This window comes from Drosophila bipectinata, chromosome 3L, assembly GCF_030179905.1.
Source record: "Drosophila bipectinata strain 14024-0381.07 chromosome 3L, DbipHiC1v2, whole genome shotgun sequence".
In the NCBI taxonomy this organism is placed as follows: domain Eukaryota; kingdom Metazoa; phylum Arthropoda; class Insecta; order Diptera; family Drosophilidae; genus Drosophila; species Drosophila bipectinata.
In genome coordinates, this window is record NC_091738.1 from 12993471 (window position 1) to 13019665 (window position 26195).

At 42.0% G+C, this 26195-nt stretch overlaps 4 protein-coding genes across 4 annotated transcripts in view; 1 reads left to right on the forward strand and 3 right to left on the reverse strand.

Annotated features, from left to right (window-relative positions):
* CPT2 (Carnitine palmitoyltransferase 2) lies at positions 1–2415 on the reverse strand. Its single transcript, XM_017237791.3, has 3 exons — positions 1230–2415; positions 381–1175; positions 1–323 (listed from the first exon to the last, which is right to left on the reverse strand). The coding sequence occupies exons 1-3, from the start codon at positions 2399–2401 to the stop codon at positions 173–175; spliced, it is 2118 nt and encodes a 705-aa protein (XP_017093280.2). The 5' UTR covers positions 2402–2415; the 3' UTR covers positions 1–172.
* An 8524-nt stretch (positions 2416–10939) lies between these two features.
* Positions 10940–12753, reverse strand: Or63a (Odorant receptor 63a). The gene is made up of 10 exons (XM_017235090.3): positions 12623–12753; positions 12474–12570; positions 12275–12419; positions 12029–12223; positions 11866–11970; positions 11635–11800; positions 11478–11583; positions 11310–11414; positions 11081–11236; positions 10940–11010 (listed from the first exon to the last, which is right to left on the reverse strand). The coding sequence occupies exons 1-10, from the start codon at positions 12751–12753 to the stop codon at positions 10954–10956; spliced, it is 1263 nt and encodes a 420-aa protein (XP_017090579.2). The 3' UTR covers positions 10940–10953.
* Positions 12754–13865: 1112 nt separating this feature from the next.
* Shab (Shaker cognate b) overlaps positions 13866–26195 on the reverse strand; it is a 51859-nt gene continuing 39529 nt past the window's right edge. Inside the window, exons 8-14 of the mRNA XM_017236473.3 lie at positions 25743–25879; positions 24731–25144; positions 21720–21833; positions 18124–19273; positions 17858–18051; positions 17518–17800; positions 13866–16365 (exon numbers count right to left, since the gene is read on the reverse strand). Coding sequence (XP_017091962.2) covers positions 16151–16365; positions 17518–17800; positions 17858–18051; positions 18124–19273; positions 21720–21833; positions 24731–25144; positions 25743–25879 — 2507 coding nt within the window. The 3' untranslated portion in view covers positions 13866–16150. The remainder of the gene's footprint in view (positions 16366–17517; positions 17801–17857; positions 18052–18123; positions 19274–21719; positions 21834–24730; positions 25145–25742; positions 25880–26195) is intronic.
* Positions 22076–23457, forward strand: LOC108122130 (uncharacterized). The gene is made up of 3 exons (XM_017236685.3): positions 22076–22260; positions 22318–22482; positions 22536–23457. Exons 1-3 carry the CDS (start codon positions 22233–22235, stop codon positions 23369–23371), a joined length of 1029 nt encoding a protein of 342 aa, XP_017092174.3. The 5' UTR covers positions 22076–22232; the 3' UTR covers positions 23372–23457.

Below are 26195 nucleotides of genomic sequence, written 5' to 3' on the forward strand. Positions count from 1 at the left end.
TGCTATAAATGGGGCAGAATGTTTTCAGTGTATAATATATAAATTGTAGAGCTCGGTAAAGATATTGCAATTCAGACACATGGGATACTACAAATTGTAAAAGCATCAAAATAAATCTCATTGTTTCGCTTGAAAATCCATGGGGGAAAGTCCTTTAGGGTAGCATAGTCTCCTACTGCTTGTTACTGCCACTCCTGCTTTGCTGGATTACAGAGTAGATTTTATCAAAGGCGGAACTCAGGCTGTCTATAAAAACTTTGCCATCGGCCTGGTTTTTGTATGTGGTGACTATGGCGCCAGCAAAATCGTTTTGAATGGAATAGCTGTTGGGAGTTAAGAAGTTATTAAGCAACTCTTCACAATATTCAACGATGGCTTACCCGATTCCAAATCCGTTCCTGACAACCGGACCAAAGGAGCCAGCGAGCAGGGCATCAGATCCCAGAGTGGAGGTGCTTATTATGTTGTTGTTGATGCGCCGATAGGCCTCAGTCTCATATATCTCCGGCACAGGTATGCCTTCTTTCTGAGCCGTGTGGCGAAGGGCGAACAAATGGCGATCAAAGCCCTGCCCCATGGCCGCCTCTTTCGTTAGCTGGCCGTGCACCTTGCTGCACTGGTCTATCATGGCGCGGAGCTCTCCGGCACTGGGCTTCTTCCCCTCCGGCTGAAGAACCGCCTCACAAAAGTCTTGCGTGGCTGTGGTGCAGGGGCGCATTGTTTCCGTTCGGCCATGTCGGAAGGCGGAGGTGCTGCACGACTCGTAAGTGCCCACATAGCCGTTGAAGGCTTGGCGGTAGGCCAACTGGAAGGCCAGCTGGATGATGGAGTCGGGACTGAGGCCGAACTGTTTACAGGTCGGCTTGTTGATGTGCGGATACTTTAGCACATTCATGTCCAAGCTGTCCACAATGCTCGCGTTTTTCTCATAGGCCTCTTGAACCGCCGACCGGGTGGCGTCATCGATCTCGAAGTTGATGGGCCGCACATTTGTGAAGTCACCTTCGGCGGGTGTGTGGGGAGTCTCCGTGGATACGAACGGCTGCTTCAGAGTGTCCTTGTAGAGCTCGTTAAAGTATCGCAGCACAGCAACGCCATCGCCCCAAGAGTGCTCGAAGTTGATGGCCGTGGTGCCATCGGCGCTGATCAGCAGGGAAATAGATTTGTCAAACCACCTGAAACAAAACACAATCATTTGGGGATCAAAGTAAAAACATCTATGAACCTACCTATTCGTTGCTTTACCGGCCAACAGATGCTTCAACAGAGGCTCTTGGCTATTTTCATCGAAGACACCATCTTCTTCCCCATCTAGACACACGCAAAACAACGCTGCATCCACCTCGCTTTGGAGCAGATCTGCGTTCTTGGGATTGCTCACAAACTGCTCCCGGGTGCGGGCCCATTGATCCCGCTGGCCAGAGGTTAGGACGCCCAATGGAACAGTCGCGGCCTCTCGATCAGCGTCCAACTTGATCACTGCCCTCAATCGACCCAGAATCACGCTGGGACTTTCAATAAAGCCACTAGAATCGAGGACATTTACGGCGTACATGTGGCCGCGACGCAGTACTAAGATGTGCTTGGAGTTGGGGGACTGCACCAGTTCATCCTTGCCCAACCGCGGAATCCTTGCGGTGCCAAAAAGTCGGTTGTACTGGCTCATGTCCAGCGGGAAAGCCTTGAATGCGTACGAGGCGTAGGTGGCAAAGGCCGTCGGCGCCACTTTCATCCATCGCCGGTAGCTGTCGTTGTCGCTCTTTTTAGCGTTCATGTGATAGACCTCCGGCTCGAGCAGGTCCGCCTGCAGAGATCGCCAGAAGCGCAGTGAGCTAATCACAAGGTTGGTGGCCCTCACCACCTGATCCTGGTACTCCTTTCGGGTGTCGCTCTTCATCACCAGGAGAGGGTTGTAGTTCAGCGGCAAGGGAGCTCGATCGGCAAGGTACATGTCGAACCAAGGCTGCGATATATAGCTGGTGTGCTTGTGGTCAACATCATGCTGCTTTAGCTTTGCATGCAGCTCCATTCCGATTCCCTGTCGAAAGTTTTCGACAGTGCTCTGGGTGTCTGCCTGCTCGGTGGCAGAGAGCAGCGGTTTGGTGGCTGCCAAGAACCTCTGGCAGGTGTTCTCCAGCAAGGGAATGGGCAGCCGGGGCAGGGAACGTTGAAAGTAGAGCGTAGGAAGCTTGGAGCACTGTAGGTACTGGTAGTGCTGGCCATGGGTCGTCGTCGTCCGCGTTCTCAAGGAGTTCCTCGTAACGCACGACAGCTTTGGGTTCACTCGAGTGCGGAACATCGCGGGCGGCTTATTGTTTGCAGAAGTAGAATAACAATAAATTCCGAGTGGCGGTTTCAAAGTCCAGCGCAAAATCAACAACAAAAAATTCGCTAGCCACATCAGCTGCTGGCACCGCAGCTGATCCCAGCTGATCGTCGGTATCGATATATCGATAACAGGCAATAGTTGGCGCGCAACTGAAATCGGAATTTAAACGTGCCTGAAGTCTGATAATAGTTTTTCGTAATGAATCTAACAACTTTAATTTATTTAAAAAAAAAATTTTGGGAAATATTATTTAAAATTTATTTGAATGCCTATTGAAGGTATTAAATTTATTTAAAGCTTGTAAGGCAATACCAATTACTTTCCAATCGATTTGTACGAATTGAGGCGCTCAAGTGCTTAAGAGTCCTTTCACCTTTTGCGAGGGCACCCTGGCGACTTTGGTCCGTGGATAAACATCGTTTTTGTTTGCATTTGGTATGGAGTGGCGTTTATTTGTTTGTTTGCTGTTGATGTCTGCCGGCTCCATGGGATTCAGGGGCTGTCCAAAGGGGATTTTTGGTGCCCTGAAGGCGGTGCCGTGGGTCAAAAGCTCCCGCTGGTTATTCCACCGACTTGGCAGGTCACTGTTCCCAGGTGCGCCAAATAAATAAACGGCTTACAGAAATTAGAGGCTAAGAAAGAAATGAAAATTCGCATAAAATTTTTATGCTTTGTCGAATTTAACGAGCTGCGCGTTGCTCCCTTCAAGTCCCTGCCCTAGTCGCCCTTGCAATTTGCACTCGGAGTCTGCGAAATAAAATTCGCAACCCCACAATCCTTCAAATTAAGTAAAGTGTAAAGTGGGAGGTGCGGTGGTGGAGGGCGGTAGCTCACTCTTCGTTTAAATTTGCATAAGAGGCATCGACGGATGCCAATGCGGATACGGGATGCGGATGCGGATCCGAATACGGATGGGTTGCAGGGTAATTGGGCAAAGTGGAATTGCGTTAATATTTAACCAGCCAGCGCGAAAGTGCAAAAGCGAGGCGCATTAAAACGGGAGAACGGATACGGATATGAACACAGAATCCTTGGGGGCCAAGTGCAAAATTATGCCAAAAGGGTTTCTCACAAAAACCCCATCCTTGAAGTACGTGGGCTTGAATGTTAAATGTAAGCCCTAAGGTCAGTTCATTTGACCCCGAACTGTCCGGCCACTGATTTCTGTGGAAATTCAATCTCCCATTAATGTCAAAAGCCATGTTGAATTGATTATATTATTGCCATAAAATATTGTTAATTCCAATGAAAAACAGTCATTTCCGATATATGATTACACAAATTAATATTGAAATGTTCATTTAACTTAAGTAATTGGAAAATGCGATGACGTAAAAATTTCATTTGGCTTAACAATATTTTCTCCTCTTATAATTGGGTTTGTGCTTAAATTATGAATTTTAATGATGAGAAATTCCACTCTTTCGCTAATATTATTTTTTGCGTTTTTTACTCTCCTGAACAGACATTTTTTGTTTGGAAAATTCATGGTACTTCTTTGTTATTAATAAAATCTTTTCAAGGGCCATCAAAACAGAATGAGGGCCAAAAAAAATGATTTAAAAAAGTTTCGCACTCATTAACAACCAACACAGTTTCAAATGTCGCTTCCAGGTGTTCAGGAAATTCTAAAAAAAAAACACTAAAACCCTTTTTTTATTCAAAAATCAACAATTGTTTCAAGAGACCATTGCCGGACAATAAAAATCCTTACCATTCCGACACGCACAGTGTGAATGAAATCCCTTTAAAAGGATTTTTTCCATTTTTTCTGTTCAACCTGGAAATTGGCCGGAAAGGTGAGGCAAGTAAGTCGCTGACTTTCGACGACTGCGACAACAAAAGGTGACCAGATGGAAGAGTTAACAGGAAAATTCCATTTGCGAATAGCAGAAGGGCAATGATGACCTTCGACCTGCGGCAGCCGACACAGATTTGCGTAGATGGCTCAGCATAAATGTCGGATTCCAGTCAAGCAAATCATTGACTTGTCCTGCAGGCAGGACCAAGGATGAAAGGTACTAAACTTCCATTGACTTTACCCAGAGACCTGGTGAAAATTCAAATTTAATTCCGCAACCTGGGCGTGCATGAAAAATAAAGCCAGCAGATTAATTCAAGCCGAAAAACCAAACATTAATACAAGACTTGGTGTTATGAATATGTAAAGCCGATTTTGGGCCCACGAATTGTGGCTCTTGTGTGTGCAATTATGCGAAAACATGTTCATTTTCATAATTGCTTGACAAAACTGAGACTCCTTTTGTTAAGCCAAAGTAAATAATGCAAATAATTGCAGCAAATTTTCGGGGACACTGAACCCACTCGTGCACACAATCTGTCATTAATTTATGGCCAGCCACGAGCGATGACCGGCAGCATAATTAATATGCCACAGGAACAGGCTTTGGGGTCGAAGCCAACAATGTCAGGGTTCAATGTCATCCTGCAATCAATAGCTGCAGGCTCGAGAGTTTATTGATGTCGTGTGGCAGTAACAGGGGACATGATTTCTTTAAAAAATGAAAATAGACAAAGTTCAAGCTTTATATCTTCCTCATTACAAACTATTTTAAGGCAGGAATTGAATAAAATAACGATTACACAAATGTAGCATCATTTCCCGCCCTATAGATAAAAAAAACGAGTAAAACTAATGGTTCTCCAATTACTGGATATATCTACATACACACATATAATCACAATCATATATGAATGTAAATTCGTGTAGCCTTTGGAGAAGGCAAATCAGGAATTCCGCCTACTAACCGCCATTGTGATGATTTTTCTAGAAAGCCAGACAAATTGCTCGTTTCGGTTTTTTTCATCGTTTTTATTTTTTTCCTTCGGCTACGGCTGAGTGCAAAGCAAAATCATTTTTCACAAGAGTGAAGAAGGTTTGGTAGAACAGGGCCAGGAACACGAACACATTAAATTGCTATAAAGCCATTTGCCAGGTCCCAGGATACACCCTCCATGAAAGCGGCGCCGACATGTGAACTCGAGCCTACAGTTTTTTTTTGCTTTGCTTTACAGTAAGCGAATATTTTGAATGATATTATTACTATTATAGTAATATTTGGAATTATATTATTCAGGATAAATAAAAAGTACTCAAAATATGTATATGTGTTAAAATATTCTTTAAAAAAACGGGTCCTGCTGAAACAGCTTCAAATAAATGTTCATTATTAATTATCCTGAATTGTTTGTGTATTCCCTGGCATCCCAATCACCAGTCTAGTCCCTTAGTCCAAAAACTCGCTTCGAGTTCCACACCCCTTGGGGACCGACATGTTATGTACGTTTTTTCTTGTAAATTTAATTTTTCCTGGCTGAGTGGGCCGACAACAGAGTGGAGGAAAAGGAGTCCTTTTGCGCTCGTTAGGCCGCGTCCAGTGTCCTGAGCTTTCATCTCGCTGCCAGAAATTACGAGCAGATTGAATTGTTTGATTACTTCGCCAAAGAACGGTGGCGGCTCGCGTGCCGGCGAGCGTTTTGGTCAAATTTTATGGTCGGCAATTAACAGGTCCACGCTGCCCTGGAAAGTAGGCAACACTTTTCACATGTCGTGCAGGCGGACATTAATCAGCGGCCAGAGTGCACGGCTGGAAAGCAGCAATCGTAATGGAATCGAAACGAGCGGAAATGCGGACAAATAAATCAAGTTCACATAAATTATGAAAAGGGCGCCCAGGCCGCCATGGCTAAAAATAACAAAATGGCCGACTATTTGCGTCACAACCTCATCCCCAAATTAAATTTATGACACTCGACCAAAATAATGATAATAATAATCAAATAAAAGAAGATACACATTACTAAAGAACAGATGTTAGGGAAAAGTTTACTTTCAAAGATTTGAATAAAAGAATTTCCTAAAAATAGAACTCCATAGCTCGAAGGATAAATATTTTTTTCCTCTGTTGCTGAAAAACCTCTCCTTCAGACCAACATCGGGTGGTTGTTATTTATTCGCGGGATTTCGTTGATCACTCAAAATATTTGGAAATATGTACATATTTTTGCGAAATTTATTATTTTTCGTTTAATTTCATGAAAATCCCTTGCAAACGTTGACATGACGTCAGAGCAGAGCTCCGGAGTGCGGAGCTTTAGGGATATCGATGTGATTTCAGTGAATCTGTTCGTAAATGAATTTCAATGGCCGCCATTGCAATTGCGAACATTTTCGAAACGATTTCCATTTGGTGGTCCAAACTTTGAAATGTTCAATTGAGTGGAAGACGAAAGGGGCAAAAGGGCAGGATTTACGCGATAGGATTTCAAACAGAGTTGGTTTCTTTTTTCAAGGCCATTTTCGGAACTGTTATTGCGGCTGGTTTTTGAATGGCTTGGCAATTTGTTTGAATGGTAGCTCTCTAATGGAATTTATACTGCTTCAAAAAAGACCAATTAGTGCTTTGGATGTACGGGAAAATCCAGCTTTCCCACTATAAAGAAAAATTCTGTTGAACTTTTTGAAGAATATATATTATTCGTTATTTGGTTCTGAATTCGATTGCAGCTTAATTTCCGCCTCGGTAGAAAAACGATGGGAAAAGCCTCAGCAAATTGAAATGCAATCAAACAAATAAGAGGACAGAACCATAGCAATGCCACTGAATTATGTATGCCAAGGATGGCAGGATGGCCCAGGACTCTGTCTCATTTTTTCTGTAGTATTGTGAGGGCACGTGATTGCACTGGCCCGGCTTCATGCATTTATTTGCATATTCACCGCATCGCAGACGCAGTGGCATTTACTGCATTTACTTGAATTTGCATTGCCTCCGAGATTGCAGGCCGGCAGCACACGTCAGGACGCCGGTAGAGAGGTTCTGGACCAGGATCGGAATGCAAATTGCTTCACCTTGCCAGTTGTCAACTCAGCTGGGTGTTCTGCTACATTTTGGGTGTTTAAACGGTAACAATGGTAATCAATCTTGTTAAAATAAGAGCTTTTCCAATAAATAACTTTCCATTTTCTGGGAAAAATTAAATTGAAGGAGTGATCAGTGCATCATTGTGTTGCACCAAGATGGTAAGGCACTTGCATTGGTCTAGTAGTTAGTAGTGTCCTATATGTACGCCACTATCCACAGCCAAACTAAACGTACCTAAAAGATTAATTTTCTGCTATAAAGGTAAAAACTCACACAACCACATAAATGCTTACTTTTCTAAGAAACTATCTTCCACATTTACGTTTATTTACCAAACAAAACTTGTAATAAACTAGCACGGGGGCGTGGCATATCACATAAAGTGCGAAAAGTTTCTGTGGAGCAAGTATTTGCATTACCTTCTTGTTGCCACTGTGTTTAAAATAACAATTGACTGCTCTAGCTGCGCCATGTCCTTGATGTCCTGGCTGAGTGTTTTTGTTGCTGCTAGTGTTCTTCATTTGCAGTGCAAATGTGCGTGGGAAACTGGGCGGAAAAAGGAGCTGCAAACGGAGATCCTTGTGGCGCTGCTAGGGAGGGACTTCTGCAGCTTAGCGTTAATTCCCAAGAAACTCAAACGGATGTGCTCGCACACATACACATTCAGAGATACTCATACACACAAACACACACGCATAACCAAGGAGCATCAAGTGCCATTTCGCATGACTAAGTTGAGCGAAATTAAAAAAGAAATTGCATGAAAACTCGCGCACCAGAAGCCGAGAACTGTATAAAATGAAATGCTTCCCGCGTAGGATCCAAAAACAAGGACTAAGAGGAAGCACTAAGGACGAGAATCCACAAAAGGAAAAAGGGAAACAGGCCCTGCAGCTTAAAGTGCAGAAAATTAAATTTTTCTTCCGGAAAAGTTCAAGCCACACTTTTCGACGGCTTTCTTACTTGGCCGCATTTTAAAGTGGCCACTTCTTCAAAGTTACACTTAAAAATAAGGAACTTTTGAACATTTTAACTTAAAAAATAAAATTTGAATAACCTCTAGAATAGATATACAATCAAGTTCAAGCTCCCTTAAGAATGAAAACTTTTTTCCAGTGTCTCCCAGGCCGGTGGCCGAAAGGATAACAAAGGCTTAGGGCAGGCACCTTGTTTCACAGCTCAGGGCCACTTCCGTTTTAGGCCTTATTGGGTAGTCTTTGGCCTCACACTTTCAGCCAACTCATCGTGAGGGTATCCTTGCAATTTGCATGGAAATGGAGAAACGTCCTGCATCGGTATTCGTTGCAGCTAACCTTTCAAGCCTTTTCTGTGAGTGCTCAGGACCTCAACGGTTTTGGCCTTTCTTTTGTCTTCGTTTCGACGTTTTCTCAATTCAATTTTGGCCAAATGGCCAAATTTTACCTTGCGCTTGGGGAAATTACAATATGCGGAATTTCTATTTTCATTTTTCTTGATTTGCAACTTTCCTAGAAAATTCTTTACGAATATTCAGCTGAACCCAATTGGTGATGATCTTTTAAGTTGCCTTTTGGAGATTCCTTGTTCTTTTTGCAAAAAAAAAAATAGGCAAACGGTCCGTTGAATTTTCTTAACGTTTACTGGGCCAGGACACAATTGACTAATATTCCTGCCAAACCCCAAATAAAGTCCTAAAGTCGACGAATTTTTCCCCAGCACGTGCACGCCCCCACATCCTTGGGCTGAGAGTCATTTTTTTTGTGTCTTCCTACTTGGATCAAAGACAGTTCCCGCATACATATACATACATACATATTAACTCCATTATGGCCAAGACAATCCAGCTAATAGAGCCGAAAACAGAGTCCGACCGGGTCCTTGGGCCGAATACGTTGTTTGGGGTTGAGGGAGTAGGTTTGTGGGGTTTCTGGGGTCCTTCCATTTCTAATGCGACACCCAATCGGATTTGTCAGCAATGGCCGGGCAGATGGTAGATGAATTTTGTTTGTCCCACTGATTATGCATCAAGTGCCATGGGGGAAAGGACACACAAAGCATAAGCAAATTGTGGACAAATGGCAGAAATGGAAAAAACAGGCCACTTTCAATTCCGGTGGGACAGATACTAGTGTGTGTCCAAGATACGTGGGCAAACACAAACAACGTCGAAGGATATCCATATGCAGCAACGGAAGTAAACAAAACTGATTCTTCCTTGAAATGTACTGTAAATAATCGTTCACATTTCGTTTATTTTTGCATTTCATTTACTTGGCTGATGAAAGCACCAAAGTGTTAATGAAAATATTTGGCATTCATTTAAGGACAATCTCGTTTGCCGCACTTCTCTGAAAAGTGCTTAATTTACGCTGCATTGCGCATACGCCCTGTGGTTTCGCACCAGAACTCTAGAGGGGGAAGCACTCTCAATTTGTGTGAGCTAGACAAACAAATGTACGCCATTCCAAAAGGCGTTGTTTCCTGCTCCTGGGAGTCCTGGCTTCCTTGCTGCCTGTCTCCCCCATGTGTGCATTAGGATGCAACTCATTTATCATGCCCAGCTTTTCACCCGCTGCCTTTTAGCGTTGAGTTGCATTGAAGTCCCAGAAAGAAGGCAAAGGATACAAAAGAAGGTCCTTAATGAGCAGTGACCAAGAAGTCAACAACATTTTTTTTTATTGTCCTTCTAATTGGACAATTGCCAGGGAAGTGAACAGCGTTGAAAAAAAAATATCAAGAAATGGAATTCTGTCAAGGTATTCCCAGGAAAGCATTCTTAGAATTTAATTAGAAAATGTATAAACATTATTTTTCTGAACACAACATGCCAATATTTCACTTTCCGGTAATGGCTTTAAGATGAAAAAAATGAGAAAACTGGATAAGAGCCATCACACAATGCATAAAGTATTGTTGTCCTTGGACAAATATAAAACATAATGCGAAAAATAAATGCCCAGAAATGTTCTCACCCGGCGAGCGGCTAAAGAATATTCATGTGCCTCAATAAACCGAAAAGAAAAGATGTCCTTTTAGCCGTTCCACAGAACCAGGCACTAAACTGAGCCAGCTAAGATAAAAGTGGCAACAAACACAAAAAAAAGAGCCAAGAAAAATAAAGTAAGGCAAACAAAGGAAGCGCAAACAGCAAACGTGCATTAAAAATATTGAGAGAGACTCCCTCGGCTCTGGTCTGGGGTCTTTTGGAGTCCCTGTTGGGGACGAAACTAACAATTAAAGAGTCTAAGAACGGCATTTAAAGGCAGAGTAGCAGAGCATACTGCCACAGATATAGCATAAAGACAATTGCCGAACTTGGAAGTTTGCGCTCCGTTGAATGTCCTGCCAAATAAATAAAATTGATTAGAAACGGCCGAATTGGCAGCTACATCGATGCGATGCTTCTTATCTGCCGGCATTTTCATTATTTTAATGCGCCGCACGACCATCAAAACTTATGGGCGGAGCAATCTGACTGACAGGACTCTGGGCCAGGACACTGGAGTATTGATTGACCGGACACCACATCCTGTCAACAGTTTCGAGAGGGAGATCAGAGAGTGCGGTATGGACAGCAGTACATCGGAAAAAAATCATTACATGCTTGGGTAATTTTTTTTTATTTATGATTATATTGTTGTTTCTTGAAAAATACTTCTCAAATTAAATATTGAGTCTTGCAAAGAGCATTTTGACACAGAAATGTGTTTATTATTTTTTTTTGTGCATAAAATTTCAGGTTTCATTCAGCTTTTAGCCCTATTTCTGGGTGACATTTTGGAGCAACAGGAAGTACTGTCCACTTGTCCGGACCATCTGCAAATCAATCAAGTGAAATAAAGGGAGTTGGGGGAATAGTCTCGTTTGGATATAGGACTCCACTCACCGACATCAGCGTGGGCAGGGACATTTGCATGAACCAGGACACGTCCAGCCTGAAGCCGCGGTTCGTGCGCATCAGCATCATCCGGATGAGCTGGCGGAACTCCCGTGACTCCGCCCACCACTCGCACTCATAGAAGGCCTGGCCAATCTGTTCGCTCTGGGGAAGGATTAGTCATGCAATTAGGACCTGGTACCAGCCAGCAGGATTCATTTATTTCTATGTCACCCACAGCGGAGGTAAATCGCTGGCCATTGTAGCAGTAGACAACTATTTGATATCCAGCCGCCACCAGGTACATGGTCATCCGGATCATGGTGATGCTGCTGTTGGTGCCCTGGGTTAAGGGGAAAGGGTAATGTTCTTAAAAATTTAAACTTTTATGAAGATAGAGTCTTACAAATCCAACACTCAATTGAAACAATGCCAGGCCCCAGCCGAAAAGACTAAGCATGAATTGCGAGAAGGTGATGTGTCGGAAACAGTCGTTGATTTCAGCGGCAAAGCTTGTAGGAAAAATAATTATTAAAAACTAGACTAAAATGCTATTAAAATACCTGGCCACTCTTTGGTACTGAAAGATACAGCAACGCAGGTATTCCAGCCTTCGTTCTGGAGGAACAAGCTCCGATGTGGAGTTCTGAACCATTTGGTTGAGGGACTCCATCAAACCCACGCTGTGTAGGCACAGGACTATAAAGACACCATCGAAGCTGACGGCACCTAAAGGTTGGCCAAGAAATAGGTGGTTCTATTAACTAAACCCTTCTAAGCTAAACTATTCTTACACATTCCACATATATACAAAGAACAGGATTCTAGGTAAAATTGTATGTGGTAATACGGAAAGGACAGGCCTTTTCTCTCCCAACCCGGATAGAGTGACGGTAGAGCTTAAAATTAATGACAGTTGAGAATTAAATTATCCAAATTCTTAAGGCTTAAACTCACGCAGCACAATGTCGTATGATCCCTGGGGAAGTGTAAAGTATTTATAGAGATTACTGACAAAGGAGCTAATAAAATAGTTCGATGAAAGGCAAATGCAACTATACAAATAAACCAATAGTTGCCGCCGGATACTGGCCCAATACCGATCCATAGTAGTCTCCACCTTTTGGCGTAGCACCTTAGCAATAGGAAGATCTAAAAACACAAAGCCTGGGCATTAAAGGTCGCAGTCTAGTCGAATCTCACCGGACATCCTTTCGAACAATTCGCATTTCTGGAGAATCTCATGAGTCCTCGCTCTTCTCAACAAATCGTACATTTGCTGATGAGCATAGAGGAAATACCACATTTTCGCAATAGAGGTGAGAAATGCAAAGGCGGTGCTTACAGTCTAAAAATTGTAAGTATTTGTATAATAAGTAATATTCAGGAACTTTGATGTTACCTCTACAATTCGAGGAACATCCTGAATATATCTGCGAAACATATGCCAATGCCCGTAAAGTGAAGCCACGCTGCTCAGGCTCAACACAATAGTCCAACTGTTATATTTTATTATCTATCTATTATTTTCTTACAAAGACCAGGACTTACATTTGTAGAATCTGCCCACATCGGGAGGGATCCATCAGGTTGAAGCCCACCGTATAGGAGAGTCGTATCATCTCCCGGATTCTGTGATAGTTGCGCTTCTTCAGCGCCTCGGCCTCTTCCCGGGTGTACATGTTCACTAATTGACGGCTAATTGACTTAATCGGTCATTTATAAGGGTTATCAAGGGGGCGTGGCTCGAGGGCTGGTTTTAATTATAGGGTCGAGAGGAGCCACGCCCCCTTACGTGAGCAGAGTTGCACTAAATAATTGAAATACTTTGCGCCGTTCCACAAGAAAGGATGTGTCCTTTGGTTAATTAGTTAGCAAGGAAATTAGATCCTTGGAAAGGACATGTGAAGCCTAGGAAAAGCTTTCCGTTTCGAGCTTTTTTAGACTTCAGAGGGTGGATAAACTTACTAGCTGAAGTGCTCGCTTTTCAACACTGAAATGAGCTTTTTTGGTTTCTATACAGGATAGAGTTAACTGTAGATAATAAATAATATAAAGATATTATTATACTTGAATTTGGGTGAGTGATACTTCCCTCCCACACATTCTATAGAAAAGATAAGCCGAGGATTGCCGTTTTATCTTACTAATGGGTTACAAGTTTAGTATAATTAATAGAATGTCCGATTTGAAAGATAATGTCGGAGCATCTTCAGATAATATTCCGACTAAGATTACTTGATTCAACTTTCATTATCCGACCAGAAGCATCTTTCAATAGAATGGAGAGTTTGAATATTTTATGCCTGAATGATGATTGTTCATTGGATGTTTTCAAGTATGTCGGGATTCTGGATCATCTCACTCTTCTCAGAACTTGCCTTAGATTTCGGTGAATTCTTCTGCAGCCGCCATATTCAACTTACCCTGTATTCCACACAACTGATATACAAAGCAACCCTTCTATACAGCCTTCAAAGTTCTCAGGATTCTTAACAATAATGTGAAGATCCTGGGAGTGATTAGAGGACATCATGAGGACAAAAATGTGGTGCAGAATATTGTGAAAGATTTCCAGAACCTCGAGATAAGTAAAACTAAAATTAAAACTAAAACACACTGCAATTCTTTGCATATCTTAATCCACCGCTTTCCAACGAAAAATGTAAGTATTGTCCGATGGATATGGATTCGTTTTGAGATCATTATCTTTTTCAGATAACACCTACTGCGAGTATCGATGACGAGACCAGCAGCCTTGAAAGTAAAAGTCCTTTTTAAATGTTACTCAATGATTTTTATATTTTCATGACCTTTCGCTCATATAGATTTAAATACGCTTTAATAAATTTGTATGCTCTCAACGATTTCCGGTATTCAAATTTTCTGATTTACAATCGTCGTCGCCGTCAGACTACGTTAAAATGTTTGTTTTTTTTATCGTTAGGTAAATAATTTAAATATTAATAACATTTGCGTTTGTTTTTCCATTTTTGTGTTTTACATAAATCTGTCGTTAGTTTTTAATAATTATCTTTTAGTTTCGAGTTCAATTCGTTTGCAGCTGGCATAAATAATTTTCGAAAAATAATAGAACTGAAAGACACTCTTAGCCGGACTTTGTTCACAATTATATACGAGAGTATGTATATGAAATCAATATTTACAAAAGTTACAATTAAAATTATGGAGTGGCGGAATGTGGCCTGTGCTCACCAAAAAACCTTGTGTAGATAATCCTAAATGAATTGCTTACAAAATGTTTGGATGCATCAAGCATTTGTTAATACGTACACATATTTCTAAAAATTGTTTAACTATATTACTTTGAGTTCTTGGCTTTAACATTAGTTATCGAGTAATCTTTTTGCTTTTTTTTACCCTTTTTTTATATAATGCTCGTGTTCTTATCGATTTCTTGAAAAGCGGACGATGAGACACTTTACTAAAGTCTCGTAATAAAATTAGTGTGTGTGTGTCATGGTGAGAGTGTGTGTGTGTTCTTTACAGTGCATGTGTTGGTGTATCTGTGTGAGTCTTCCTGGTATCGAGTGAGTGTTTGTTTGAATTACCTTTGCTGATATGTTTCTAAGAGGCTAAGCTCACATCCTGGCAACGGCAACGGCAATGGCAAATGGCAACTGAACAGGATTAACCGAATTTTTGTTGGCAGGACACCTACGCATACACTGATAGAATGGAATGTGGACAAACAACTTTGGGTTGCAATAATTGACTAAAAACCGCTCTGCTTTCAATTTTATTGCTTACGTATTCGGAAAACGGGGAACTAAACTAAGGAACTAAGCATCGAATCAACTAACTAACTCAACTAACTAACTTTCACACATACACGCTCAATATCTAACAAACAGTATTTGTTCCAGTACAGAAATGTGAAAAATATCTATAAACCTTGCCAAAATCATGGAATGAATTTGAATTGAAAGTTCTGAAACACCATGTACTGGAAACACAATAAATAACAACACCTACTTTTGCATTTACTCACTAATATTTCTAGAGCCTGAAACACACCTTCCGTTTCCTTTTTTTATAACTAGCCATTAAATCAGGTGGGGATGGGGGAGGATAAGCCAAGCCAAGCTCTATCGGTAAGCCCTAGGTCCTACTCACACGCACATATACTTATACATATAGAAACGAACTGGTTCAATCCAACGATTTTCAACTACTTTTTTGACATTATGACAATTTTTTTTTTTTTTTTTTTTGTTAACGATACGCGAACTAGCGATTTTACATACAGATATATGCATGGCTATATGTATATGTTATATGTCCCTTTTCTCGACTATATATCTATCCGATCTGTGGGTGTTGCGGTGTTTTTAGCGCGTGTTTTTGAAAAATAGTTCGAGCTATATATATATTCCGTATGCGACCCATATAGATTGTATATATAATGTGTAAATATGCGAGATGCAATTGCGATGCGTGTATACTCTTTATATATATTGTATATATTTTTAAGTGGCATTCAAAATATGAATATTTCTTTGTTGCTATTTAGGCTTTTCTGGTGATTTCGTTTCGTCTATATAATTTGAGTTAGCTGTGTTCTGAAGGCTGTAAATAAAGGTTGCTCTGTACAAGAGTGGATAGGGCTCTGCTATTTACACATTTCGCCAATTTAGCATATACATATAGATTTGAGATTTTGTAGTATTTTAATATTAATATTATACGCTGGCTCTGATTTTCGATTCTCTACTCTCATGTTTTCCGTCTTTCATTTTTTTTTTGTACGACTTTCGCGGCATCTTGGGCTGCACTTCCTTTTTTGTAAAAATATGCATATCGCATTCTCTGCCACGAGGATCCATTCTTCCTATCCTTTCTGCCCTAGACTAGGATACTGTTCATTGCTTTTATATAATTCACATTCCATGTTTGCTAACTTTGCTATCACTTTGAGTTTTCCCTTTTGTATGTTTGTGTGTTTTTGTGTGGATTTCCTTGGAATAGGTTTCTATATATCTTTACATATATTTTTAACTACTTGGCGCTCTGTCTGTGAGACTCCGAAAGTCTGTGTGTGTGTTTGTGTCCTTATTGCTACGTGGCCTCGGTCCCCGCACTATCCCTTCCATTTCCATCCCCCCCGTCCTTGTCTTTTCCATCACCCTTCTGCAGTAGAGCCCTCTGCTCGTCGTTGTCCTCGGCCTCTCCCTCCTCGTCCTGGGCATCGTCTTGGGATACTTGGCCGGCCACTGCAGGAGGATCCTCGACTGTTCGACTGCTCACTGGCGATGTGAAGGTCGTCTCCGAGTCTGTAGTGGAAAAATGTTCTATTAAATGAGGTTTTTGAAAAGTAAAAAATATCCACAAACATTTATACAGGATGAGGGAACGCTGATTAATCCATTTTATGTTTTAAACTAATTTTATAAAAAAGCTATTTAAGAAACGATTTTTTCAAATAAATCTATAATTACTTAAAGCTGCGTTTCAGAAAAAAAGAAGCTAGTTTAATCAACACAAAAGTCTAGAAATTAAAAAATTCCTTATCTATGAAAGCATTATATTATTTTACCCCTAGAATGTTAAAATATATTTTAAAAAGCGGTACCTAAATACTCTTAAATTTCAAGATTTATTTTACAACTTTTTTACTTACAAAAGTCTAAAAAATTAAATTGAATTTAAATTAATCATAAAATGGATTAATTCCATTCGAAGTGCTATACAGAAAGCGGTATGTGTGTGATTCTGTGTGATGTGTTCGAGTGTGTATATGTGTGAGTGTAGCTGTGAAATCAAGTTCTAAAGCTTAACAACGACCGATGATCGCTCGGATAAGCCCAGCTGAGTGCTAAACAAAATCTGTGATCAACAATACAAGGAGCCCATAGCTCTCGATTTTCAAACGAGTGAGTTTGGGTGCCATTTTACAAACACGGAAACGGTCATTATCGATAGCTATCGATAGGCAATCGGTAATCGACCGGATACTAACAGATCGCTCGCCTTGCGCCCGACGTTCTCCACTCGGTGTCAGTGTTTCTGTGTCTGTATCTGTGTTTTTTTTTGTGGATCGATGGGTATATTTTCGGATTGAGATTCAGATTGAGATTCAGATTCAGATTCAGAAGGCGGCATCGAAGATGGTGACTGGGGCGAGCCAGCAAGCGGGATAGCGAGATAGACAGATGGGGAGAAAAAAAGATATGGCTGTAGATGATTTCTGGTTTCTTCACTAAAAACTACAGAAACCCCAAAGGACGCACTTACAGAATGAAACAGAGGGAAAGAGACAGATAGAAAGAGAATAAAATAAACCAAAAGCAAGATGGCAACGATGGGAGAATAACGGGACTGCTTCGATAACTGTGGACGGCTTTAAAAGTACGGCTTTCCTTTTTAGTAAAATCCAGGACACTCCCCATCGCTTTCATCTTCTGATACCCGTACAAATCACCTACCCAGACTACTGTCCCTTGTTGGTTGGCCACCATCCGCAGATGCGGAAGCAGAGGCAGACGTGGATGGGGTCGGAGCTCCTCGGGAGAGCAACGGCTTCACTTGACGTAGAGCCTGCTCCTCGGGATAGCGCGGTGTCTGGAACTTTGTGGGCTTCGATTGCAAGTTCGCTGGTCCTGAGCGCTGGTGCATAAGGGTGCGGTGCCTAAGGGGTGGTGGGGATATAGACTTAGCTAAAACTGAATGAGGTAATTTATTCGGTGAGTAATCGCTGCCGGATTCGCCCTAAAAGCAAAGGATATGTTAGAAATTTGTAAAGAATATGGATAAATATGTGTATACCATTACGGTGCCATTGTCAGAGACGCCGGAGCCGGACATGTTGTCCGCCAGGAGGCGTTCGCTCTCCGGATCGGATAGGACGCGTGAGACATCAGACTTGTTTTTCAGTATCGACTTGGAGCGCCGGTGATGCTCCAGATTGGGCGAGGCATCAATAGAGTCTATCGATGAGGAATGCTTGCTCTCGAACTTGGCTGTATTTTAAAATATTTTAAAAATTATTCATAAAAGTTTCTGATTAATTAATAAAAGCTAAGTCACATTACCTTTGGCGCCCACGTTCTGAATGCCAAACAAATGCTGGTTGATCAGTTTGGTGGCAGTGGCTAAGCTCTTGCCCGGCATGAAAACCGAGCGCTTCTTCTTCAGTCCGGATCCGGAAGAGGACCCGGAAGCGGCTGAATTTCCCGATGCTACAGCTTCCAGGCGGCCCAGGGCCTCGTCGTCAAGCTTGGTGTCCTCGAAACGGGCACGTGGTCGGAGTCCGACGGTCGGACGGAGAACCTGGGTGAAGCTCTGCTGGAACCGCGTCTTGCGGTGCTTTGGCACTGAGTTCTCGTTCAGGCTGACCCGGCTGCCCCGCTCCTGGACATCAAAACTCTGATAGACATCGTCCAGTGGCGAGGTGGCACCCCCAACGCCGGCTGCCAAGTTCCGGAGGGCCGTGTCCCCGGAGGCGCTCTTCTTCACTTGTGTCCGTATGCCGCCCGTCGCCGTCTGGGTGCTGGGCAGGCCCACAATGAATCCCGTGGAGCTGCTGATGCCCTGGTGGTGGTGCTGGTGCTCCCGCTCCAGCGGATTTATGTACAGGTTGTCCATGTCGATGTCCAGGGCGCAGGCCTCGTCGTTGAAGTCCGCCGTTAGGTCGCCCTGAGAGAGGAACGGGTGCGTCTGGCAACTCGCGTATGTGTCCGAGCTGTCAACACTGGCCAGATCGGCGTTGTTGTTGTTGTTCCCGTTGTTGCTGTAGTTGCCACCGAAGTTGCCTCCGAAGTTGCCCCCGAAGAGGAGCATCGCCCCGTTACCTCCACCTACCGTGGTGGTGTTGAAATTGTTGTTGTAGTTGTGATTGAAGTTGGACGTACTGCAGATGGAGGGTCCGTATCTCATGGATGCGGCATCGAGGGGCAGCGCAATCGTGGTGGAGGTGGTGGTTCCATATGACGAGGACGTAGACGAAGACTGTGAGATGGCTGGCAGCAGGGTTGCGGGTGGCGGAGGCGGCGGAGGTGGTGGCAGTGCCAGCAGAGGTCCTTGGAAGGCAGCAGCCGGTCCTGCCGGGGGCGGAGCCAGGAGACCGAAGGCACCCGCTTGTCGATTTGCCGCCGCCAGTCGCATCTCCAGACAGATCGGCTTGTGGAAGTCGGAAGTTGGAAGCGATATCACGCCCTCCGCATCGGTGTACTCCTTGAAGTCCTGCAATGATTCGGTATTTTTGGAGAGAGGTTTTAACTTAGTTTTTATATAAAAAGAAAGCACAACTGTAAGGATTGAGTATAGAGATGATGGCATTTATCCATTAATATTATAATAAATCTCATCATCTCATTTCGTCCTTAAAAGACAAGACTTGTTCTCTCCGGAGCTTTAGGATTCTTTATTCTGGCTGGTTAAGATTCGTGTACCTGAAGTCTGATGTTAGAATTAGTGTGCTAATGGTAGTTATTTGTTATATTTTCTGTTTTTTTTTTATTGAAAATTAACATGCAACTAGAAGGCCAAGTAAAAGTCGAACGTGCAGCGCTAAATACCGTTGATAACTTTAAATTCTTAAATAAAAATTGTTGGCCAAAAGCAGGGCGAGTTCTCAACTTGATTTTGGAATTATTAAAGACATAGTGTTTCAGAGTTGAGAATACGCTTTGAAAAATAATATTCCATTCGAGAATTACTTACCGAGGAAGTAGCCTTTGAAGTGGTTCCATTAAACGTTACATATTTTTGTTTTTAAAAAAAAATTCTTCTAATCGAAATCAAAATGGAAATACGGAATTTCTAGGCGAGCAATACGGAAACAATCAGTTAAAATAGTGAAGTGCCAAAGAAGTCGAGTGCGCAGAATAAAGTTAACCAACGGAAATAAATTCAAATGTTTATTTTTTTATTGTTTATTGCAAGATTTTTTTAAATCGATTTGTTTGTTTTTTGTGTTCTTCTGGCTTGTTTTTTTCAATTCTGATTTGTTTTGTGTTTCTTTGTATTTTTTTTTTTTTTGGTTGAGTGATAACAGGAAATAAACAACTAATAATGAAGCAATAACATCGTTGTTTAAGTAACTAAACAATTGTATATTTTTTTTTAATATTTAATTGTAGTTTTCGTTGTGTTTGTTTTAATTTTTTTCGATTTTGGCATTTGCAAATTGCAGCTACTACGTATCTTAGGGCTTAGGCCATTTTGCTAGGATAAATATATAATTATGAATAGAAAGATATAGGGCTAGTTACGTGCTTAGTGTAAATAAAAATAATCGATTTAAACTTTCGTCAAGCCCTCAAGCTCCTCCGGTACGCTTTCTTCACAATAAATTAAATAATAACACATGCTGCTTTGGGTTTCCGTTCTCCTGGTTGCGTTTTTAGATTTAAGATTTAAGAGATTAGATTTAGAGATTTTACGTTTTAGTTAATTTAATTAAATTCTTAGAATTTGCTATGTCTTTCATTAGCTTTTACGTCACGTCACGCCAGGCCCGTAGTCATAATAATAACATAATCATAATAATCGTAATCATAACATTAATTCGTAATTTTGTTTAAAGCTAGAGTAACGTGTAGAGAGTAAGTCTGCCGCGCATTCGATGCGCTCCAATCTCTAAGGATATATATCCGATCTATATCCGATTTCTATATCTGGTTATACGCTATTAGCGCGCAATGGAATACACTCGCCGTCCCGGCAGCCCGGCAAACCCTTTAAGAAAAGAAACGAAAAAGAAACAAGGTCAACATAAAATTTCCACATCCACATCCAATCCAATTTCAATTCTTAATCCAACTCCAATCTCACAGGAAGCCACAAAAAATGAATAACCGAAGGATAGTAAAAGTATAAGAATAAAATAAAGGGGGACGGTAACGGGGACGAGGACGAGATTCACACTGGATTTTGTTCTGGTTCTGGTTTACCATCCTATAGATAGTAGATGTCGATGATGCCCTGCTCGAGCATTCTTTTGAGGGCCAGGTAGTTCTTGGGCGAAGGGGGCGGGCGGGCCAGCCGCTTGATGCTGTACTCCTTGTCGTGGAAGACGCAAATGCGATCCTGCAACAAGGACACGGGCTCATGGACGATCGTTATCGTTATCGTTATCGCTGATCTACCAATCCAACTACTTTCTGAAGGGGGAGTAAATCCTAATTTTGTTTTGGGAAGGACCTATGCGATAAGCTTCAAGTTCTACAAAAAAATAATCTTTTTTAAGGGTTTTGACTTTAATTTTCTTGTTTTCTAAAAATAAAATTTTGAACTTATAGAGATTTTAATTAGTTTACATCAACTGAATGGAAAATGTTCTATTATCTTCCTAAGATCACACATCGAGCCTGGATCGGAGTTAATATTTCCACAAAAGGATCAACATTTCCACAGTCTGCCAATGGCGGTTATGCAGCTTTGTTATTTACACATTTAGCATGAATTTTAGTTTGAATTTAGTTAGTGTTAGGAAACTAAAAGTGTGACTATAATCGAAAAGGGTGCAGGACATGCGACTAGAACAGTAGACAGCACAGTACACGGAAAAGCATTTGCAAACGAGTTACACCAAAAAGGAGTGAGAGTGTTTTTAAGGTACTATTTGGACACTACAGCTACATCCGATCTGGATCTGGATATGGATCTGGATCGGTCGCAATGTTACCTTGGTCGTGCAGAAGCAGCATTCGAATTCCACGGGCACATCCTGCTCCAGGTTGTCCATCCTCTGATTCTGGAGGTTCTCCAGGGCTACCTGGCGACGCAGCTCGGCCACTTCCTATAAATATTGGGTGGTTGGGATTGTTGCATCACGTAAGTGGTTTTGTACGCATCATAACGTTAAACAATCGGAATATATTATATATAGAGTATTATATTGCTAGGTATGTACAGATCATCAGATGCAAAATCATGCAGCAATCAAAATCGCGAGATTAGGAATATATTAGGATCGTTAGACTAGGTTCCTTATGGCATGCGGCTCAAGCTGTGTGAAGGATGTGCCTGTCTGATTTTTTCCTGAACCTAGCAACTCAGAGCCGGTCACTCAAACGTGTGTTGATTTTAGGATAATTGAAAGAAAACCTCATAAAAGTGACACTGCCCAGATTTTATTCTAAAGCTTAATGGTCCAGCTAAATGGAACGTCACTTGACCTTTTCTAAATGTGCTCTAAATGCGCCTAACCAATCTCCTCTGGATCGGTGAGCTATACCTGTATGGAAAACTATACATAATATTACATTTCCTTTCTCTATCAGTTCAACTGTCTATTATAATCTGCGGAATCTGTACACACGGACAGCCCATGGTCGGTGGAACAGGAAGTCGCGGTGACTACAGGAAAGAAACGGAAGCGGAAGTGGCAGCGGAGGAGAGATTTCAAAGAGCAGACAAAGACTCCGCCCTCGATGGAGAACAGATGGGTAAGATTTAACAATGGTTTTGATTCGAGAATAACTCATGAACATCCTTTTAGCACCGCAAATGACTGTTCAGGCTGCGGGTCAGACTCCCGTGCAAACGATAGTGCAGATTCCGGTTCAGGAGCAATGTGGTCCCGAGGCCTTCCAAGGAGTCTGGCCCCAACAGCAGCAACCGCAGCCACAACCAGTCTATGGAACAAGGTCTAGGATGCCTGAAGCCCCACAGGGATACGGTCCTATGGAAGGAGGAGACGATGGAGAGCTGAGGCGTCACGATCTGCGTACTCTCGTTCAGCACCTGTACGTGGCCCAGGCGCGGGTTCAGCTGGAGGCCACCGAGATCAAGAAGGCGCAGGCCGTGGCCACCTCGACACAGGCCCAGCTGGAAGAGTCGGCCAACCATGTGCGCGCAATCACCGCCTCTCTGCACACTGCCCAGCAGGAGGTAGCCGCCTCCGCTATCCGAGCCCAGATCGCCCAGCTCCAGCTAGCCGCACACGATCAGCTGCTCTTCGCCGCCCGCCAAGACGTGGACGCTCTCTCCTCGCAGATGGTCGGCTTGCAGGCGGCCGAGGGCATTGTCCAGCCCAAGATGACAGTGGATCTCCACGCGCTTCTCGATAAGCTCAGGCAGCCGCTTCAGCATGTGGACCGCCCCACTGCCGTGCCCGCCATCGTTCCCAGCTATTCTCGCTTTGAAGCAGAAAACCAGCGGATCCCGCAGCAGCAGCAGCAGTATCAAGTCCCAATGATGCAGCCACAGCAACAGGGAGTGGGGCTGGGAATGGCGCAGGGGCAGGGAAGGTTTCCGGAAAGTCAGGGCTCCGGGAATGCTATGGGGGGTAGTCCTAGCGACTACATCAGCCTGCCTAGGATGAACACCTATTGATCGAGCGCCTAAGTAACTATGTATCTATATTTTTATATTTTATAGGTTTTTCCTTGTTGCGAAAAATTAAATATTTCAATAAATAAGTTCTTAGTGCTGTCTGGAAAGTGTCTCCTCTGTTGTCTAAACTAAATATTTGCTCTATTTCAAAAAATATTAAGAACGCAGTTTCCTTTTTTTTTATATTTTCTAACTACCTTAAATATAGTTAAAAACAAAATCATATTACCTGGTGTTGCTTAGTGTTTGTATATGTAGGTGAGTGTTATAATGGATGTAAGTTATATTGAGATCTAGAGCTGTACAAGTATTTAAATGAAAATCTTATTAGGTATTTAAAAAGAGAAAAAATAATTGAGCACTTTTGCTGATAAATTTCTAAATCGAATTGAAAAAGGCGGCATTAGGGATTAGCTTTAATTAATGAGCTTTAATTAATTTTCGAGTCTAGACTAGACTTTCGTATCTACAATTTTCAATATAAACAAAATAATCGCCAAGGCAGCTGCGATAATCAAATTTTCAGTAGACCGGAAATGAAATTAAAAAACATTTGATCTGAATATCCAAAGTATTGAAAGGAAAAAAGTAAAAAAATAGGTTTTATGCAAAAGGCATTCTTTATTCTTCTTTATAACTCTGGAAATGCAATGCCCAAAATGCAGCTTAGGATTCTCCCGGATACGAAAATATGGATACGTTAGCGTTCGTTCAGCCACTGGAAAAGAAGACGATCATCTGCAAGTTCATTCAAAATGCTGGCAAAATCGGGTAGATATTAAGGATTAAGGATATAGCTTTGGCTTAAATGCATTCGAGTTGAGTATAGTAGAGTAGAGTAGAGAGTAGTTTGAGTTCTTGTGTATACTTTTTGAATGTACCTCCTTACTGCGTCCCCGTAAAATCTAAAAGTTGAAACGTGTGGTTGTGGTTAACGAACTTTATATGGTTCTCTTACTTATGGAGTTGTAAACTGATCTTTTTTTTTTGTAATAATTATTAACAAAGTTTGTACCAAAATCAAGAAGCTAAACAGACGTCTAACGACTACGAAAATAGGCCAACCAAAAAGTACTTAACCAAAAGGCACCAAGGATAACATATGGGTGACATTACTAAAAATCGTAATCGAACTCAAAAGAATCGAACTCATTTTCCCAGCAAATTAGGAGTTGTGAGAAATTAGGTTATAGGTAGAATTATTATTTTGAATATATATTTCGATCCAGCTTTAACTGCTTCACATTTACTAATACAATAGGATTACGATTTAGGAACTTTGAAAACATTAAGATATTCAAGATATACGATTGCGAGTATGATCATGAGTAGGCATCTCCTCCAGCTTCGCTCACTTACCCCGGGCGTAATCATCATCTGGATGGGCAGGCCCTTTGCCTGCGACAGGTTGTCCTCATCAACCACGCCCCCATCTTCAGTGCCGCCCTCTGCTCCTCCTCCTGGAGCGGTGCTGCTGCCACTGGCGGTCGCCACAGCGGTAGCCGCACTCGAGGCCGCCACCATGGCCAGATTGTTGGCCACTCCGCTTCCGGCTGCGGTTCCATTGCTGGGCTTCTGTGGCATCTGTTGCATTTGCAGCATCTGTTGCTGCTGCTGCTGTTGTTGCTGTTGTTGCTGTTGCTGCTGCTGCAACAACAGGGCTTGCTGCTCCCTTCGATAGCTCTCCATGGCCATCATCGAGGTCTGGCGGGCGTTGGGATTGTCGAAGCTGTACGGTGGCACAGCATCCTGTTCGGAGCTCGAACCGCGACGCTGATTAAATAAAATAGAAGAGTTAGTATCCTTCTGGTAGAACCTTTCCATTACAACACAAACTCCAGAATATTTTTATGACATTCACGGTTTTGGTTTTGTGAGGGTACTTACAACACACGATTTTTGGAGGGGAACGTTTATTTCAAATCGTTATTTCAATTAATTTCAAATTCGTTTCATTACGTTTTTTATAAAATTTTAAAGATTTTTTCTAATAGATTTTTTTAGCAATAGATGCAAAAAAAGTTTATAATAAAAAGAGATCTACTTTTAGGGAAATCAAGAGGCATACTTTTAATTGATAGGTTTGATAGACTGATTAAAAGCTATATAGAATTTTTAAGCAAATTGAAATAATTTATTTTAGTATTTAAATGACAAGAATGATTATGATTTCATGAGTCATTTTATGAGGCACAAGTAAAGGATTAAATTAAAAATTTAATAGATAACTTTTGCTTGAGAAGAAGCAAATGCTTATGCCAAACAATTCAACTATAAATGTTATTAAAATATTACGTATACGACCCCGAGTCTCAGAAATGAGACTGAAAAAAAGAGTATCTCCCCAAAGGATCCCCAGGAGAAGACTTACGTGATGCAGGTTGGAGTTGCGCAGGTTGGCTACGTGGTCGTAGTTCTTGTAGCATCCGGTACCGGTGGTCGCCGGATTCCGTCCGCTGGTAGACTCGCCCTCGGTGCTGTTCCCATCCGTTTGCGAAAGATTGTGGCCTGTGGGCGATCGGCGGAGCGCGTGGGTTAAACGGTGCCAATTTTTGAGTGATCGTGTGTGACTCTCGCGCTTTTCTGCTTGGCATTTGTGTGTGTGTTTTTCGGGTGTGTATCAGGTGTGTGTTGATGGGTGTGTTATTTGGGTTACACAATCGGGTTGGATTGTTGGTGGTTTTTCGGTATTGGTTTTTTGATATTTTGGGGTTCGCGCAAAAAAGCCATGAATGCATTTTGTCGCCATTATCGTTTCGCATTTGTTTAGCCGACAGACGTCAGTCAGGTATGATATGTACACAAAGATATATAAATATATATT

What these genes read in the sequence shown, in the direction of transcription:
- CPT2 (XM_017237791.3), bottom strand. Translation starts at nt 2,401, where the DNA reads ATGTGGCTAGCGAATTTTTTGTTGTTGATTTTGCGCTGGACTTTGAAA. An exon ending in GCCGGTAAAGCAACGAATAG is followed by an intron (nt 1,176 to 1,229) that starts GTAGGTTCATAG and finishes GTTTTGTTTCAG; the next exon opens with GTGGTTTGACAAATCTATTT. An exon ending in AGGAACGGATTTGGAATCGG is followed by an intron (nt 324 to 380) that starts GTAAGCCATCGT and finishes AACTCCCAACAG; the next exon opens with CTATTCCATTCAAAACGATT.
- LOC108122130 (XM_017236685.3), top strand. Translation starts at nt 22,233, where the DNA reads ATGCGCCTAACCAATCTCCTCTGGATCG. An exon ending in AACCAATCTCCTCTGGATCG is followed by an intron (nt 22,261 to 22,317) that starts GTGAGCTATACC and finishes TTTCTCTATCAG; the next exon opens with TTCAACTGTCTATTATAATC. An exon ending in CCTCGATGGAGAACAGATGG is followed by an intron (nt 22,483 to 22,535) that starts GTAAGATTTAAC and finishes ACATCCTTTTAG; the next exon opens with CACCGCAAATGACTGTTCAG.
- Or63a (XM_017235090.3), bottom strand. Translation starts at nt 12,753, where the DNA reads ATGTACACCCGGGAAGAGGCCGAGGCGCTGAAGAAGCGCAACTATCAC. An exon ending in CAGTACCAAAGAGTGGCCAG is followed by an intron (nt 11,584 to 11,634) that starts GTATTTTAATAG and finishes TTTTCCTACAAG; the next exon opens with CTTTGCCGCTGAAATCAACG. An exon ending in CCCTGCCCACGCTGATGTCG is followed by an intron (nt 11,011 to 11,080) that starts GTGAGTGGAGTC and finishes ATTGATTTGCAG; the next exon opens with ATGGTCCGGACAAGTGGACA.